At 43.0% G+C, this 16,243-nt stretch overlaps 1 protein-coding gene across 2 annotated transcripts in view; it reads right to left on the bottom strand.

Moving 5' to 3' along the window:
• LOC126187550 (nuclear transcription factor Y subunit beta) overlaps positions 1 to 16,243 on the bottom strand; it is a 107,012-nt gene that overhangs the window by 63,775 nt on the left and 26,994 nt on the right. Inside the window, exon 2 of one of the 2 annotated variants that reach the window (XM_049928701.1) lies at positions 3,056 to 3,100. The exons of the other annotated variant lie outside the window; for it this stretch is intronic. Within the exon in view, the coding sequence (XP_049784658.1) occupies positions 3,056 to 3,100 (45 nt within the window). The remainder of the gene's footprint in view (positions 1 to 3,055; positions 3,101 to 16,243) is intronic. 2 annotated transcript variants of the gene reach the window in all.

The raw sequence follows: 16,243 nt of genomic DNA, 5'->3' as shown, positions 1-16,243 counted from the left end.
AGAAGAAGAAGAAGGGCTAGTAAAAGCAACTGAAACAATTAAACAATGGAAACTCCAGGTTGGAAAATATTGGGAAAACCTCTGCTTATCCATTGTGGATACAAGCAGCGGCCTGACAAATATTTCCCAACAAAAATTACCAACCAGCTGTATGTTTTGAGAAATTATTTTATTTAGACAACCAGTTTCAGCATCTCATTAAAGTCTTCTTCAGTCGTGGAGTGCATAGGAGTTTGAAGGTGGCATTAAAGAGCTGTCAAAACTGGTTGTCTAGATAAAATAACTTCTCATAATTTACGGCTGTTTAGTAATTTTCTTGGTAAATATTAGGAAAAGTATAGGTTGATACCATAAAGATAACCCATTGAGTTGCAAACAACCCCAATGAGAAGGTTTTATACATTATACACTACTGGCCATTAAAATTGCTAAACCAAGATGAAATGCAGATGATAAACGGGTATTCGTTGGAAATATATTATACTAGAACTGACATGTGATTACATTTTCACCCAATTTGGGTGCATAGATCATGAGAAATCAGTATCCAGAACAACCACCTCTGGCCGTAATAACAGCCTTGATATGCCTGGGCATTGAGTCAAACAGAGCCTGGATGGCGTGTACAGGTACAGCTGCCCATGCAGCTTCAACATGATACCACAGTTCATCAAGAGTAGTGGCTGGCTTATTGTGACGAGCCAGTTGCTCGGCCACCATTGACCAGACGTTTTCAATTGGTGAGAGATCTGGAGAATGAGCTGGCCAGGGCAGCAGTCTAACACTTTCTGTATCCAGAAAGACCCGTACAGGACCTGCAACATGTGGTTGTGCATTATCCTGCTGAAATGTAGGGTTTCGCAGGGATCGAATGAAGGGTAGGGTCACAGGTCATAACACATCTGAAATGTAACGTCCACTGTTCAAAGTGCCGTCAATGAGAACAAGAGGTGACCGAGACGTGCAACCAATGGCACCCCATACCATCATGCCGGGCGATACGCTAGTATGGCGATGACGAATACACACTTCCAAAGTGCATTCACCACAATGTCGCCAAACACGGATGCGACCGTCATGATGATGTAAACAGAGCCTGGATTCATCCGAAAAAATGACGTTTTGACATTCGTGCACACAGGTTCGTCATTGAGTACACCATCGCAGGCGCTCCTGTCTGTGATGCAGCGTGAAGGGTAACCGCAGCCATGGTCTCCGAGCTGATAGTCCATGCTGCTGCCAACGTCGTCAAACTGTTCGTGCAGATGGTTGGTGTCTTGCAAACTTCCCCATCTGTTGACTCAGGGATCGAGATGTGGCTGCACGATCCGTTACAGCCACACAGATAAGATGCCTGTCATCTCGACTGCTAGTAATACGAGGCCGTTGGGATCCAACACGGCGTTCCGTATTACCCTCCTGAACCCACCGATTCCATAGTCTGCTAACAGTCATTGGGTATCAACTAATGCGAACAGTAATGTCGCGATACCATAAACTGCAACCGTGATAGGCAACAATCCGACCTTTATCAAAGTCGGAAAAGTGACGGTACGTATTTCTCCTCCTTACAAGAGGCATCACAACAACATTTCACCAGGCAACGCCAGTCAACTGCTGTTTGTGTATGAGAAGTCGGTTGGAAACGTTCCTCACGTCAGCACGTTGTAGGTGTCGCCATCGGCGCCAACCTTGTGTGAATGGTCTGAAAAGCTAATCATTTGCATATCACTGCATCTTCTTCCTGTCAGTTAAATTTTACATCTGTAGCACGTGATCTTCGTGGTGTAGCAATTTTAATGGCCAGTAGTGAAGCTTTTGGCCATAGCCTTCTTCGGTAAAGAAGAAGGCTTTGGCCGAAAGCTATAATGTATAACAGTCTTTTGGTTGTACCTACCTGCAACTCATCTTTACGCTGAATATCAATCTATCCTTTGCCTAATACAATTGAAATAATTGGCATATGATGGATACCATTTTAGTCATATTGGGTGTTTCTGACAAACTGAACATGCAAGTGACCTCTTACAAAAAGTTTACACTTACAGACCATACTACATGTAAGGACACCATGAGTTTTAGTGCTTCAATCCCCTGAGTCTCGAAGCTGTGCAGTAACACAGTCCCCTGAAAGCTTTAATCAATGTGTGTTGTACCACTCAAAGAACAATACAATGTTTACACTTAGCATCACTTAGTTCTGAGATAGGTTTTACAAAATTTAACACATGATGATCTAAACTGAGTAAAAGAAGAATTTTTCACTTCTACTATAATCTCCTATGCCATCTTCTCCTTGTAGAAATGATTGTAGTCTTTGGACTAAACTTTGGTATTAGGAAAGTTCTTATCACAAGAAGTTTTAGAGGAGCATTCTGTTCACACTTGTTGCACTTTGCATCACCTTTTCAGTTGGCTCTGCTTTTGTTTTCTCCTCCTAATTACCAATAAATTCAGTTTTGCTAATACTGTGTGGTAACTATTTTCACTACTTTAACTGGAGTAGGGGCCTACGGCTGTACCTAGCCTCATGACCAAGAGTTAATTTATGCTACTGCTGGGTAACAAGTTCACTTTGTCAAGTAATAACTAACTTATTTTTATGTTTTCATGCAGAGAGAGAGAGAGAGAGAGAGAGAGAGAGAGAGAGAAGGGGGGGGGGGGAGAGGGAAAGAGAGAGATTGGGGGGGGGGGGGAGGCTATATCTACCAAACTCAGGACTCGGGTTGTTAAACCTTTATGGTTCATCAACAAACTTAACAGTGGTCACTAAAATACTTCCAAAGTTTATTATACAGGAAGGCTCGGGTACTGATCATTTTCCAGCTAAAGAACCTGAAGTATTTATCATCATCATCCAAGAGGGCACCAAGAGCTCACTGGATGCTACAGAAGCAATAAGCATTTCCCCTCTTCCATTCTGGTTTGGTTCAATACACTAATTAATAATTAAATAAGTGTAATGGGAAACAAAACCTGTATTGAAGACTGCACTGTCGGCTGCATTCTATATTCAAGACATCAGATGTGGGAAGTAGCATAATTGATGGCTCACCTTCATCAGCATATGTAGTAGAAATGGTGTTAGTGCAGTACGGACCTGTAACAACCATCTCTCCATGGTGTACATCATCTTATACTTACAGAGAGTTTGCATAATTTTTGTCATATAAATTGCAATCATAACACAGCCAGAAAATTTCTCACAAATAAGCCCATCCCTGGGAGTAGCTTATAAAGAGCAGACAACTGCTTCAACCAATCTGCAGATGTACTTGGCATGGTTTACTATGAAGTTTATCTACTTTTGCATTAAATAACTAGTGAAATATTACACAAATTTTGTAATGCACTAAGGTCTGAATTTCAAATAAAATGGTGTTGATGGCCGTACACAAAGAACTGCATGGAAGATAGAATCCTATGGTGTTCTGTTTTCTCACATACATTACGTCATTTTGGTATTTTGTTGGAAACTGACACTGTAGAACAACCAATACACTTCCTTTTCTTCGACCTGCCTGTGTAAGATATTATAGCTGTGATAATTACTTAAACTACGATAAAAGGCATGTTAAAATTTTTTTCTAGGTTACACCAGTAAATTCAAATTAGGGTTTTGGAAGTGCACAGGAAAAGAGTTACTTCTCCGATTCGGACAGCATTTTTATCAGCACCAAGTGTTTTGAACAAATTTTATCAACACAAAGTGCTTTGAATGAATCTTGGCAATGGCTTGAAGTAGCAGCATCTGTGGAACAGATGGACAGCCTCTACATGAAGTTGGGAAAAGGGTTAATATTAAACCACTCTAATGCCAACAAAATCAGCTTCTAATGGACTCTTCATTTTTCAAACTTAAGCATATGTCTCTCACCCATTTCAGGAAGTCAAAAATATGACAATACCAAGTAAACACAACACAAACAGCCTTCACTTAAAAGAATGAATTCTTTAGCATCTGCCTAGTCTTCAAAGATCCAAAACAAAATTTTTTATCGAAGAGCTGTAGTAAGATCAAAATAGAAACAGAAAATTAAGAAGCTGTTCATGAATAGGGATTACAAACATAACTCCTTACAATGGATGCCACTTGTTAATAACTGCAGTAGTAGAGTAACATTTAGTTGAATTATAGCAACTGTTTACCCACAAAGACCTAACAACATTGGACAAATCATCATCTAAAACAACATTAGAAGAGGAATGACAATATGAAGTTGTCATGTACACTCAATTCATAAAGCTTCCACGTGATATTTCACCTACTAGAAGTGTTACAAGTCTTCTTGGGGTCAAAGATGATACCTTAATACAACAAGCAGTTTTATGTTTCTTTGCAGCATAGGAATGTTATCAACAGTTAACTGAAATCATTTGAGGTCTCAGTCAAAGCAACTCAAAATCTTTCTTAATTCTAAAACACAGACTAGATGGCAATTAACTAATCTGCCCAAGATCTACAGTGGTTAAAAGGGAATTGAATATATGGTCTCATTTTGTTGTCATGAGAATACCCTACCTCACCAAAAATACCCTTTTCTCTGTCTCAACAATTTAGAGAGTGCAGGCACAGGCACATCTACTATGGTTTGATCACGTTTTCATGGACAGTAAATTAAGATACTTTATAAATTTTACCTGACAAGAAGAGTATCACTCTTTGTTAGTAGCAATCCATCCTTTTCATAATATTGTCATTATTCCATGCTGGATTTTCCATTGTTTCAAAAGAATTGAATGTGTTGGGTGATCACAAACTTGTCAAATGACAATTGCATAGGTAAGCAAAGTTGGCACCACTTGAACTGAAAAGGGAAGTTCCTTGCTTCAGAAAGGATACTGTCTATGTGAGTAGTCCAGAAGGTGCCAGTTGCCAGTCTAACTCTATGATGACACAGTGGGTCTAACAATTCAAAGTCAAAGGCATTCCTGAGCCACTAAACTGACAACTATAATCCAAGTGAAAGAAACCATAATCCAAGTGAGACTCGATCAGAGCCCAGGAGGTACAAAGTGTGGTGTGATCCACACATCAAGATGTGTGGGCAAGGAAGCAGAAAGTGTTAAGTTTCCATGTGCAGCTAGTCTTTAGTTGTCAAATATGGGCCAGCCAAGTCAACTTTTTGTCAAAGAGGAGTCCCAAAAATCAGGACTGCACAACAACATCCAAACACTGGGTACCCAGGTAGATTTCTCGGTCAGGATGGTCTATGGTAAGATGACAAAAATGCACAACCCGCATTTTTGCAGGCAAGAACTGGAATCCGTGGAAAAGAGCCCAAGCAGAAGCCATCGGATGGCGCCTTTGAGTCACTGTTCAGACAAGGCTACAAAGTGGAAGCTGTACCAAGTGCAGAAGTCATTGACGTACAGTATGGGGATGGCCAGTGGCTAGATGGAGGTCACTAGCCCATTGGTAGCATTGAAGAAGAGTGAAACAGTATGCAAGGACCCCTATGGAACGGTGTTCTCTTGGACCTGTGGAGAACTGAGTGAAGTATTAACTCGACCACAGAACAACCAGTGGGATAAAAACTGATGATCAGAAATTGGTGGGGAGCCTCAAAATCCTCAGTCATGGATCAGAAGTAAATTTGAGGGCACCAGGCAGTGTCTTACGCCTTATGTAGGTCCAAAAAGACTTAAATTAGGTGTCTGTGTTTAGGAAAAGCTTGTCCGATTGCTGTTTCCATCCTAACCAAATGGTCAGACGTGTATCGTCCCTCACGGAAACCACATCAATACAGGAATAAAAGCCCCAGAGATTGGAGAACCCAGTAGCATCAGTAGGCAACTGTCCTTTCGAGCAGTTTGCCCAGCTGACAGCAGCTGATGGATGTTGAGCTTTTGCCAGTTTTAAGGACTGGAACTATGATCCTATTTTGCCATTTGAAGGGAAGACACTGCTGAGGCAAATAAGGTTGAAGACTCTGAGGGGATGGAGCCACTGAGTAACAGATGTTGTATCATCTGATTCTGAATGAAATCAGAGTTCAGTGCCACACTGTGAGATAAGGCAAAAGCCTGAAGCAATTTTCAGTAAGTGAAATGGTTACTGTATAATTCGGCATGCCGAGAGTTGAAAAAAGGACACTGACGCCATCGCAAAGTGATTGGTTGGTTGGTTGGTTGGTTGGTTCAAAAAAGGAGGGGGGAAGGGACAAAAGTGCTAGGTTATCAGTCCCATGTTCCGAATAATAAAATGCCACAAGGGTGAGAATAAAACAAGTGAGACTGACAACACAAAACGGAGGGAAAGGAAAAACCACAAGAACGACGAAAGTCCTCCAAGATGTGGAAAGGGTCCTTCCGGATGCCATGAAGGTTACAGGGTGCAGCGAACTGCAGATGGTGGCTCATGTCGGCACTAATGATGTGGGTCACTATGGATCGGAAGAGATTCTCTCTGGTTTCCGGTGGCTATCTGAGTTGGTGAAGACTGCCAGTCTTGCTAGCGAGATGAAGGCAGAGCTCACCATCTGCAGCATCATCAATGGGATCAATTCCGAACCTTTGGTACAGAGCCGAGTGGAGCGTCTGAATCAGAGGCTCAGATGGTTCTGTGACCGTGTAGGCTGCAGATTCCTCAACTTGTGCCATAGGGTGATGGGGTTTTGGGTTCCGCTAAATAGGTCATGTGTCCACTACACACAGGAGGCGGCTACATGGGTAGCAGGGGCTGTGTGGCATGGACTTGGTGGTTTTTTAGGTTAGACAGTCTTGGGAAAGATCAAAAAGGGCTCCAGCCTCAAAGGGTAAAGAGCAAAGAACAGACGAGAATCGACCAAGCAACAGTCGGTATTGTAGTTGTAAATTGTTGAAGCTGTGTTGGAAAAGTACCAGAGCTTCGAGTGCTGATAGAAAGTACTGAAGCTGAAATCGTTATAGGAACAGAAAGCTGGCTAAAGCCGGAGATAAATTCTGCCGAATTTTTACAGAGGCGCAAACTGTGTTCAGAAAGGATAGTTTATTTAAAGTAGGTGGTGGTGTGTTTGTGTCTGTTGATAGTAGTTTATCTTGTAGTGAAGTTGAAATAGATAGTTTCTGCAAATTACTGTGGGTAGAGGTTATACTCAACAGCTGTACCAAAATAAAAATTGGCTCCTTCTACCGACCCCCCCCCCCTCTCCTCCCCTCAACTCAGATGATATAATAATAGCTGAACGATTCAAAGAAAACTTTAATCACATTGTACCCCACTCATACAGTTATGATTGGTGGAGACTTCAATCTACCCTCGATTTGTTGCCGAAAATACACGTTCAAAGCCAGTGGAAGACCGAAAACATCTTCCAAAATTGTACTAAATGCTTTCTCTGAGAATTACTTTGAACAGTTAGTTCACGAGCTCACAAGAGTTGTAAATGGTCGGGAAAACACATTTGACCTCTTATCTACAAATAATCCTCATCTAATAGAGTGTCAAGATGGATACAGGGATTAGTAAACACAAGGCCACTGCAGCGAGGCTCAAAACCATATCAACAAAAACCACTAAAAATAAACGCAAAATATATCTATTTAAAACAGCAGATAAAAATTCTGTTTGATGCCAAATTCAGAAGAATACAAAATCCCCGAGAATGGCTAAGTTTCACAGAAGCTCAAAATTCAGTGCGGATGTCAATGCGAGTTGCTTTTAATAGTTTCCACAATGAAACATTGTCTCAAAATATGGTAGAAAACCCAAAGAGATTATGGTCATATGTAAAGTACACCAGTGGCAAAAAACAGTCAATACCGTCACTGCGTGATAGCGATGGAAATGTTACCGATGATGGTGCCACTAAAGCAGAGTTACTAAAGACAGTTTTCCATAAATTTTCCAGAATTCGAAACCAGAACAGCTGTTAGCATGAGTGACATAAAAGTAGATATCTTAGGTGTTGCAAAACAACTCAAATCACTTAAGAAAGGCAAGTCTTCCAGTCCAGATGGTATACCAATCAGGTTCCTTTCAGAGTATGCAGACACAATAGTGCCTTTCTTAGCAATCATATACAACCGCTCACTTGGTGAAAGGTCTGTTCCTGAAGACTGGAAAGTAGCACAGGTCACACCGATATTCAAGAAAGGAAATAGGAGTAACCCATTGAATTACAGACCCGTATCACCGACCTCAATTTGCAATAGGATTTTGGAGCATATACTGTACTCTAACATTATTAATCACCTCGAAGAAAATGACTTATTGATACATAACCAACATGGATTCAGAAAATATTGTTATTGTGCAACACAGCTATCTCTTTATTCCCATGAAGTAATGAGTGCTGTCAACAAAGGATCTCAGATTGATTCCGTATTCCTAGATTTCCAGAAGGCTTTTGACACAGTTCCTCACAAGCAACTATTAATCAAATTTCATGCATATGGAGTATTGTCTCAGTTGTGCGACTGGATTCGTGGTTTCCTCTCAGAAGGGTCACAATTCATAGTGACAGACGGTAAATCATCGATTAGAAAAGAAGTGATATCTGGCATTTCGCAAGGTAGTGTCATAGGCCCTCTGCTGTTCCTGATTAATATAAATGAGCTAGGTGATAATCTGAGCAGCCCCCGTAGATTTTTTGCAGATGACACTGTGATTTACTGTCTAGTAAAATCACCAGACAATCAATTCCAATTACAAACTGATCTAGAGAGAATTTCTCTATGGTGCGAAAAGTGGCAATTAGCACTAAAAGAAAAGTGGGAAGTCATCCACATGGGTACTAAAAGAAATCCGATAAATTTTGGGTATACGATAAATCGCACAAATCTGAGGGCTGTCAATTTCACTAAATACCTAGGAATTACAATTACGAGCAACTTAAATTGGAAAGACCACATAGATAATATTGCGGGGAAGGCGAAACAATGTCTACACTTTGTTGGCAGAACACATAGAAGATGCGACAAACCCGCTAAAGAGACAGCCTACATTACACTTGTCCATCTTCTGCTGAAATATTGCTGCACGGTATGGAATCTTTACCAGGTAGGATTGACGGAGGACATCGAAAAAGTGCAAAGAAGGGCAGCTCGTTTCGTGTTATTGCGCAATAGGGGTGAGAGTGTCACTGATATGATACGTGAGTTGGGATGGCACTCACTGAAACAAAGGCAGTGTTCTTTGCGGCAAGATCTATTTACGAAATTTCAATCACCAAATTTCTGTTCCAAATGCGTAAATACTTTGTTGACTCCGACCTACGTATGGAGAAATAATCATAATAATAAAATAAGAGAAATCAGAGCTCTAACAGAAAGATTTAAGTGTTCCTTTTTCCAAGGCATCATTTGAGAGTGGAATGGTAGAGAAGTAGTATGAAAATGGTTCGATGAACCCTCTGCCAGGCACCTAAGTGTGAATTCCAGAGTAGATGTAGGTGTCAAACTTTGGGAGGCACCTACTTGGAAACTGAACGTATGAAGCGACAGGAAATTCTGGATAAAAATCTGGAGCGTGCCTCTAAGACCCCACTCATATAAAGAGGTAAGGATATGTCGTCACCAGGTGGTGTCATACACTTTTCATAAATCATAAAAGACGACAACAAGTTGTTGGCATCTGGAAAAGGCTGTTCAGATGGCAGATGCGAGGGACGCAAGATTATCCGTGGTAGAGTGACCCAGGCAGAAACCACCCTGGCATTGAGCCAGTAGGCCACTTGACTCCAGGACCCAACCCAACTGCCAACACACCATATGTTCCAGCAGCTTACAAAGAAAGTTGGTGAGGCTGATGGGATGATAGCTATCCACATCAAGCAGGTTTTTGCTGGGTTTGAGCATTAGTATGATGGTGCTCTTCCGCCACTGCAATGGAAAGATGCCTTCGCACTCAATCCAGTTGAAGATCATGAGGAGATGTTGCTTGTAGTCAGATGAGAGATGTTTAATCATCTGACTGTGGATTTGATCTGGCCCAGGAGCTGTGTCGGGGCAATGTGCAAGGGCACTGAGGAGCTCCCACTCTGTAAATGGTGTGTTATAGGGTTCACTGTCGCATGTAGTGAATGAGAGGACTTTCCCTTCCACCTGCCGATTGAGAGTGCGAAAGGCTAGGGGTTAATTCTCCGATGCAGAGGCACGAGCATGGTGCTCGGCAAACATGTTTGTGCCAGTAGATAACACGCCATTTATGTTAACATCAAGGACACCTGTTGGGGTCTGCTACCCAAAAATTCTTTTGATCTTTGCCCAGACTTGCCAGTGACATATGGCACCCAATGGTAGAGACGTATATCTCCCAACACTCCTGTTTCCCCCATTTGAAAAGCTGGCGAACGCGGGCACGGAGCTGTTTAAAGGCTACGAGGTGCTCCAGGGAAGGGTGCCACTTATGCCACTGTAGAGCTCGCCGATGCTCCTTAACTGCCTCAGCAACTTCTGGCGACCTCCAAGGGGCTGTCTTTCACTGGGGGCACCCTAAAGAATGAGGGATCGTGTTTTCCGCTGCAGAAATGACTGTTGTAGTTACTTGCTCAACCACCACATCAATGTTACCTTGTGTGGGAGATTCAATGGTGACAGCAGAGGTGAAGGCTTCCCTGTCTGCTTTGTTTAAAGCCCATCTGGGCAGGCTTCTGTGGGCCTGATGCTGGGGCAGTGACAGGAAGATGAGGAAGTGGTCACTACCACACAGGTCGTCCTGTGCTCTCCAGTGGATAGATGGGAGAAGGTCAGGACTGCAGACTGAGAGATAAATGGCCGAATATGTGCCATGTGCCACACTGAAATGTGTGGAGGCATCTGTATTTAAGAGGCAGAGCTCAAGTTGTGACAGTGAATTTTTGACATCTCTGCCTTGGCCAGTAAGCATGGTGCCACCCCACAAGGAGTTCAGAGTGTCAAAATCTCCCAAAAGTAGGAAAGGTTTAAGGAGTTGATCAATCTGTGCAGCCAATGTGTTCAGGGGTACTGCACCATCTGGAGGAAGATATACATTGCACCTGACACTCTATTATAGTCACAACGGTTCTTGTATTATCCCTTATAGTCATGGAGGGCATAGGTCCGCATTTCCGAGAACCAGGTTTCCTGAAGGGCAATGCAGAAAGCAGTGTAAAGTTTAAAGAGTTGCCGTAGCTCAGCCAGGTGGTGGAGAAAACCGCTGCAATTCCATTGGAGGATGACATTATTGTGAGGCTGGGAAGGTATGAAGCGCGCAAGGAAGCAGGCTATGCCTCAGGGTCATCTGCTGCCACCTGTAATGTCTCTTGCAGCGGTCTCTCCATGATATTTTCAGAAATTTTATAAATTATATAACTCCGTACATATCTTGAAATATCTCTTCTTATCTTACCGATTCCTAAACTGTAATATACAATGATCATCAATGCGAAGTAGTTTCAAGCCCTATTATTCCTTGGAGCGTCCATTTACTCCATGGAATAGCTTCTCTGCTATCTATGTTTTCTCTTATGAAAAGAATGAAGGATCTTGCCAATTAGCTGTGAAAGAAGGAGGATGTATATGTATGTATTGTTGAGCTAGTCGCCATCTTGATGAGATTCTGTATGAGAAGGAATTTAATACATGAACTAAACTAAAGTAAGTGTGTTCGCGTATTATTTAACTGATTATTACTGACAGTGTCTGCTTACTATGCTGTGTTGCACGGGATCAGTGGGAAACGTCTGATTTACACTGGACGAACCTGCCGTTTTGTATGCTCAAGATATCCAGTTACTTCAAATAAATAGGCTAACACGGTCTTACCAGCAGATCTCTGGTCTTCCCCATGTGATCACCGAAAGTTAATAATTGTTACAAATGTTTTCAGGAGATTGACTGACAATTTTCGTCACACCAAGACTTCGAAATTGCTTCACTGCCTTATGGAATTTAAGTTAATCTCAATTTAATCAGGATAGAACAGTACTGAACTGTGTGAATGTGATAAGCCTGCTTTGTGAATGAAAATTCCCTTAACATACACATGTTTTTACTATCCTGATCAGTGAAGCTAAATCAGGCCGGTGTGAGAGTGTTTTTTTTTTTTTAATTTTTTGAATACCACAAAAAAATATTAAATTTGGCGACCGTGACAGGAGTATTTGTAGCCATTTCTATGGTGGATGAGGCATCAGTGAGATTTAGGTCTGCAGGGGATGCTAAGATCTCCACCGCAGCCTAAGGTACAAAATTTATATGGAGTGGTGGTGTTGGGGCCACCAGAGGGTCCTGTTTCTAAGCAGACTTCTTCTTAGTTTGCTTGCTCTCTCTCTTCTCTTTAGGGACTTGCTGGGACGATTTCTTCAAAGCAGCTTCAGGCTGGGAGGAAGACCGTGAAGCCCTTCGTCCAGCAGCTCTAGGCTCCTTGCGCCACTGGTGAGTGTCCGCCAGAGAGGTCTCCAAAGGACCCCTTCTGCACAAGAGGAGCCGGAGGAGGCCGTTGCTTCTCTGGCAAGGGGAGTGGACCAATGTCCACTGCAATTGTAGGGGGCGGGGGTGGGGGGTGTCCCCAAAGTAAGTGCATTGGGAGCAACGGGAGGAAGATTGTGAAAGTCAACCAGTCCAGGGTCTTTTACTCCATTATTTTCTGCTCCTTTTGGAGTACTGGGCAGTCTTGCGAGCAGGGGAGTGGTGCTCTCCACAGTTGATGTAAGTGGGAGGTGGCGCACATGGAGTATCTGGGTGCAGTGGATGTCCGCAGTCTCGACATGCGGTGCTGGAAGTGCAGCGGAAAGAAACGTGTCCGAACTTCCAGCACTTCAAACACCGCAAAGGGGGAGGGACGTATGGTTTAATGCACAGCAATAAACCATCACCTTGACTTTTTCCGGCAATGAATCACCCTCAAAGACCAAGATGAAGGCACCAGTAGCAATGTTGTCTTTGGTCCTCTGTAAACATGCCGGATGAAATGAACACCCCGTCGTTCTAAATTTGTGCAGAACTCAATAGTCAGACTGCAAGAGGAGATCACGATGGAAAATGATCCCCTGGACCATGTTGAGGCTTTTATGGGGAGTGACGGAAACAGGAGTATCGCCTACCTTGTCACAGGTGAATAAAGCTCGGGATGGGGCTGGGGAACCTGTCTGAATCAAGACGGCACGGTTTCACATCTTTGACAGCGCTGTCACTTCTCCAAACTTATCCTCAAGGTGTTCAATGAAAAATTGAGGCTTCATAGGTAGAAAGCAGTCCCCATCAGTTCTGCTACAAATTAAAAATTGAGGTGAATATGGCTCTCTCGATTCTGTAGCCCTACGTTCTTCCCATGGTGTAGTGCGGGAGGGAAACAATTTAGGATCATACCTGTCGGCATTGTATTCAGTCTTGCCCTTCTTAGAGACTGCTAGTGCCATACAGTCACCAGCGAGAGATGACAGTCTGCTTCATTTAAGGTCATCCACCCTGATGCCACCCACCCCAATCAGGGCTCTCCCCACGGGTGCCACCCAGCCACAGCAAAGGCCAAATGGCATGATTGCTGTTGCTGGGAGGCCTGATGCCCCAAGAAGACAGGCATCTACTCCTTGACTTAAGTGGGGAGTTTACAGCTCAGGCATCAGCAGTGTGATCCCTGTGTTGTGAGGGGGCTACACCAAATGGGTACATGATGGCCCCACCACAATGGACTGGCTACCGTGCTGGATACTGGATGCAGAGAAATCCAATATTGTCATGGGGGTGAAAGAGGACAGGAGACAACGGAAGAAGATGACACATCCCGGAAAGTGTCCTCGCCCAAAAAGTTGAATCGGAGGTGGAGATGCAAAGCCATGACAAGAGATTCAAGCGACTGAATCTAAAGGGCACTATGGATAACTCATGCACCACATAAGGCGTCCTTCCCCGTATGGTCCACACTTCTGCAGAATTTTGAAAGTGGCAGGTCAAACCATAGAATGGGACCTGAACTCTTAGTGCCAAAAAGTGTGAGACTCCTTTAAGCCGCCTCTTACGACAGGCAGGAATACCTCGGCCCTATTCTAACCCCTGGACCTCCAAGGGGTCACAAAGTGGGTCACATGGTGTTCAGCAAAAGCCAACGCATCAGTACATAAATCATCCTGAAAAAAGTGACCTGGTACAGTTGTGGAGCTTTGGCATCCCAGAAGACTATGAACTCTGGTGTATCCTTGCGATGAAGAGGCACAGTTTCCAGGGAAAAGATGTAGCTTTCCTAGCACACTGTAATTAGATGGCAAGCCTTAGCACATAGTCACTTAAAACTTCTAAGATTTGTCTGCAAAGGATGTCACTTGAAACACTGCAAGGCTCTTCAGTGATCCTCAACAGTTACTGCACTGTCTTGTCCACCACTGCACCGGCCGGCAATGGAGAGGACCAGTTCCAGTGGTGTGGATGATTACATCGGATCTTGCAGAGCCTTATTGATGCAATCTAACAGATGGGGTGAAAGTAACAGCAGAGGCATGCAACTACCAGTTGGCTCTTTTAAGCACCCACTGTGGTAGTCACTCCATCATACAGTATCATGGAAGCAACAGGATCACATGAAAGTGGTCACTGTCACCAAGATGATCATACAATGACCAATATAGGAAAGCCACGAAATTGGGGGAGGAGATTGTTAGGTCAATAGCTGAAAAGGTGGCTTGGACAACGTTGAAGTGGGCATGAGTACTATTATTTAGAAAAGAGATAGCATGGTTGGTAAGAGGCTGGGCAAGTAGAAGGCCCCTCCTAGACAAAGTGGTACACAACTTACAGAGAATGGTGCACACTGAAGTCCCCAAGTATGAGAAAATGGGCGGAAATTGTTGGTTTGAGCTGTTCAGCTTTAGATAAGCTTAAGGTAAGTAAACATTACAAATGATGATCTCCAAGGACGTTTGCACAGGTACCACTAATGCTTCCAACACAGTACAAAGAGGAAACCACTATCTGACAACATTGGTGCAACCAACTGCGCACTCTCCTCCAGATGCCTAAACCACTGTACACACACACTGCTCCAGATGCCTGCTTGGGACGTGGATGGTTCTGACAGTACACACAACAACCACCAAGCACTGGGGAATAGTCATCAATGAGATGCGTTTCTTGTAGGACAACACATATAGCACTATTTGTAACATAGTGATGTTTTACCTGATGTGTGCAACAGACTGGTAGATGAACTCACTTTGTGCACTAAAACTACCCAGTTTTATAAAAAAAAATATTTTCTTACAATATGCCTGACTTTTTACTTTTAGATTTTAGCCTTATGGTCCTTTCCTGCAGTTTGATAATTGTGTCAATTTTTTGTGCATTAGATCCTCAGAAAAGAATCCCGTAGCTAAGAACCGAGTGTACATGGAACACTATGACTCTGTGAGACACTTATTGTTACACACTGAAGTTAGAACCCAAAGGACACAATACACTGGTGACACACCCCTTTCCAGTATCCCCACATTTTCATTCTATAGTAACTTGACTAGTGAGATACGCCTCTACATCCTTACATTTGTCCTCTGGCCATCCCTGCTTAGCCATTTTGCACTTCCTGTCGATCTCATTTTTGAGACGTTTGTATTCCTATTGGTTATGACCTGTAGATTAAAACTGAAGAAACTGCAAAAAGTTGGGAATTTAAGGAGATGGGACCTGGATAAACTGAAAGAACCAGAGGTTGTACACAGTTTCAGGGAGAGCATAAGGGAACAATTGACAGGAATGGGGGAAAGAAATACAGTAGAAGAAGAATGGGTAGCTTTGAGGGATGAAGTAGTGAAGGCAGCAGAGGATCAAGTAGGTAAAAAGACGAGGGCTAGTAGAAATCCTTGGGTAACAGAAGAAATATTGAATTTAATTGATGAAAGGAGAAAATATAAAAACACAGTAAATGAAGCAGGCAAAAAGGAATACAAACGTCTCAAAAATGAGATCGACAGGAAGTGCAAAATGGCTAAGCAGGGATGGCTAGAGGACAAATGTAAGGATGTAGAGGCATATCTCACTAGGGGGTAAGATAGATACTGCCTACAGGAAAATTCAAGAGATCTTTGGAGAAAAGAGAACCACTTGTATGAATATCAAGAGCTCAGATGGAAACCCAGTTCTAAGCAAAGAGGGGAAAGCAGAAAGGTGGAAGGAGTATATAGAGGGTCTATACAAGGGCGATGCACTTGAGGACAATATTATGGAAATGGAAGAGGATGTAGATGAAGATGAAATGGGAGATACGATACTGCGTGAAGAGTTTGACAGAGCACTGAAAGACCCGAGTCGAAACAAGGCCCCCGGAGTAAACAACATTCCATTGGAACTACTGACGGCCTTGGGAGAGCCA

Source organism: Schistocerca cancellata, chromosome 5 (assembly GCF_023864275.1).
Source record: "Schistocerca cancellata isolate TAMUIC-IGC-003103 chromosome 5, iqSchCanc2.1, whole genome shotgun sequence".
Classification (NCBI taxonomy): domain Eukaryota; kingdom Metazoa; phylum Arthropoda; class Insecta; order Orthoptera; family Acrididae; genus Schistocerca; species Schistocerca cancellata.
The sequence above is the reverse complement of the archived record's forward strand: the minus strand, read 5'-3'. Positions and strand labels throughout refer to the sequence as shown.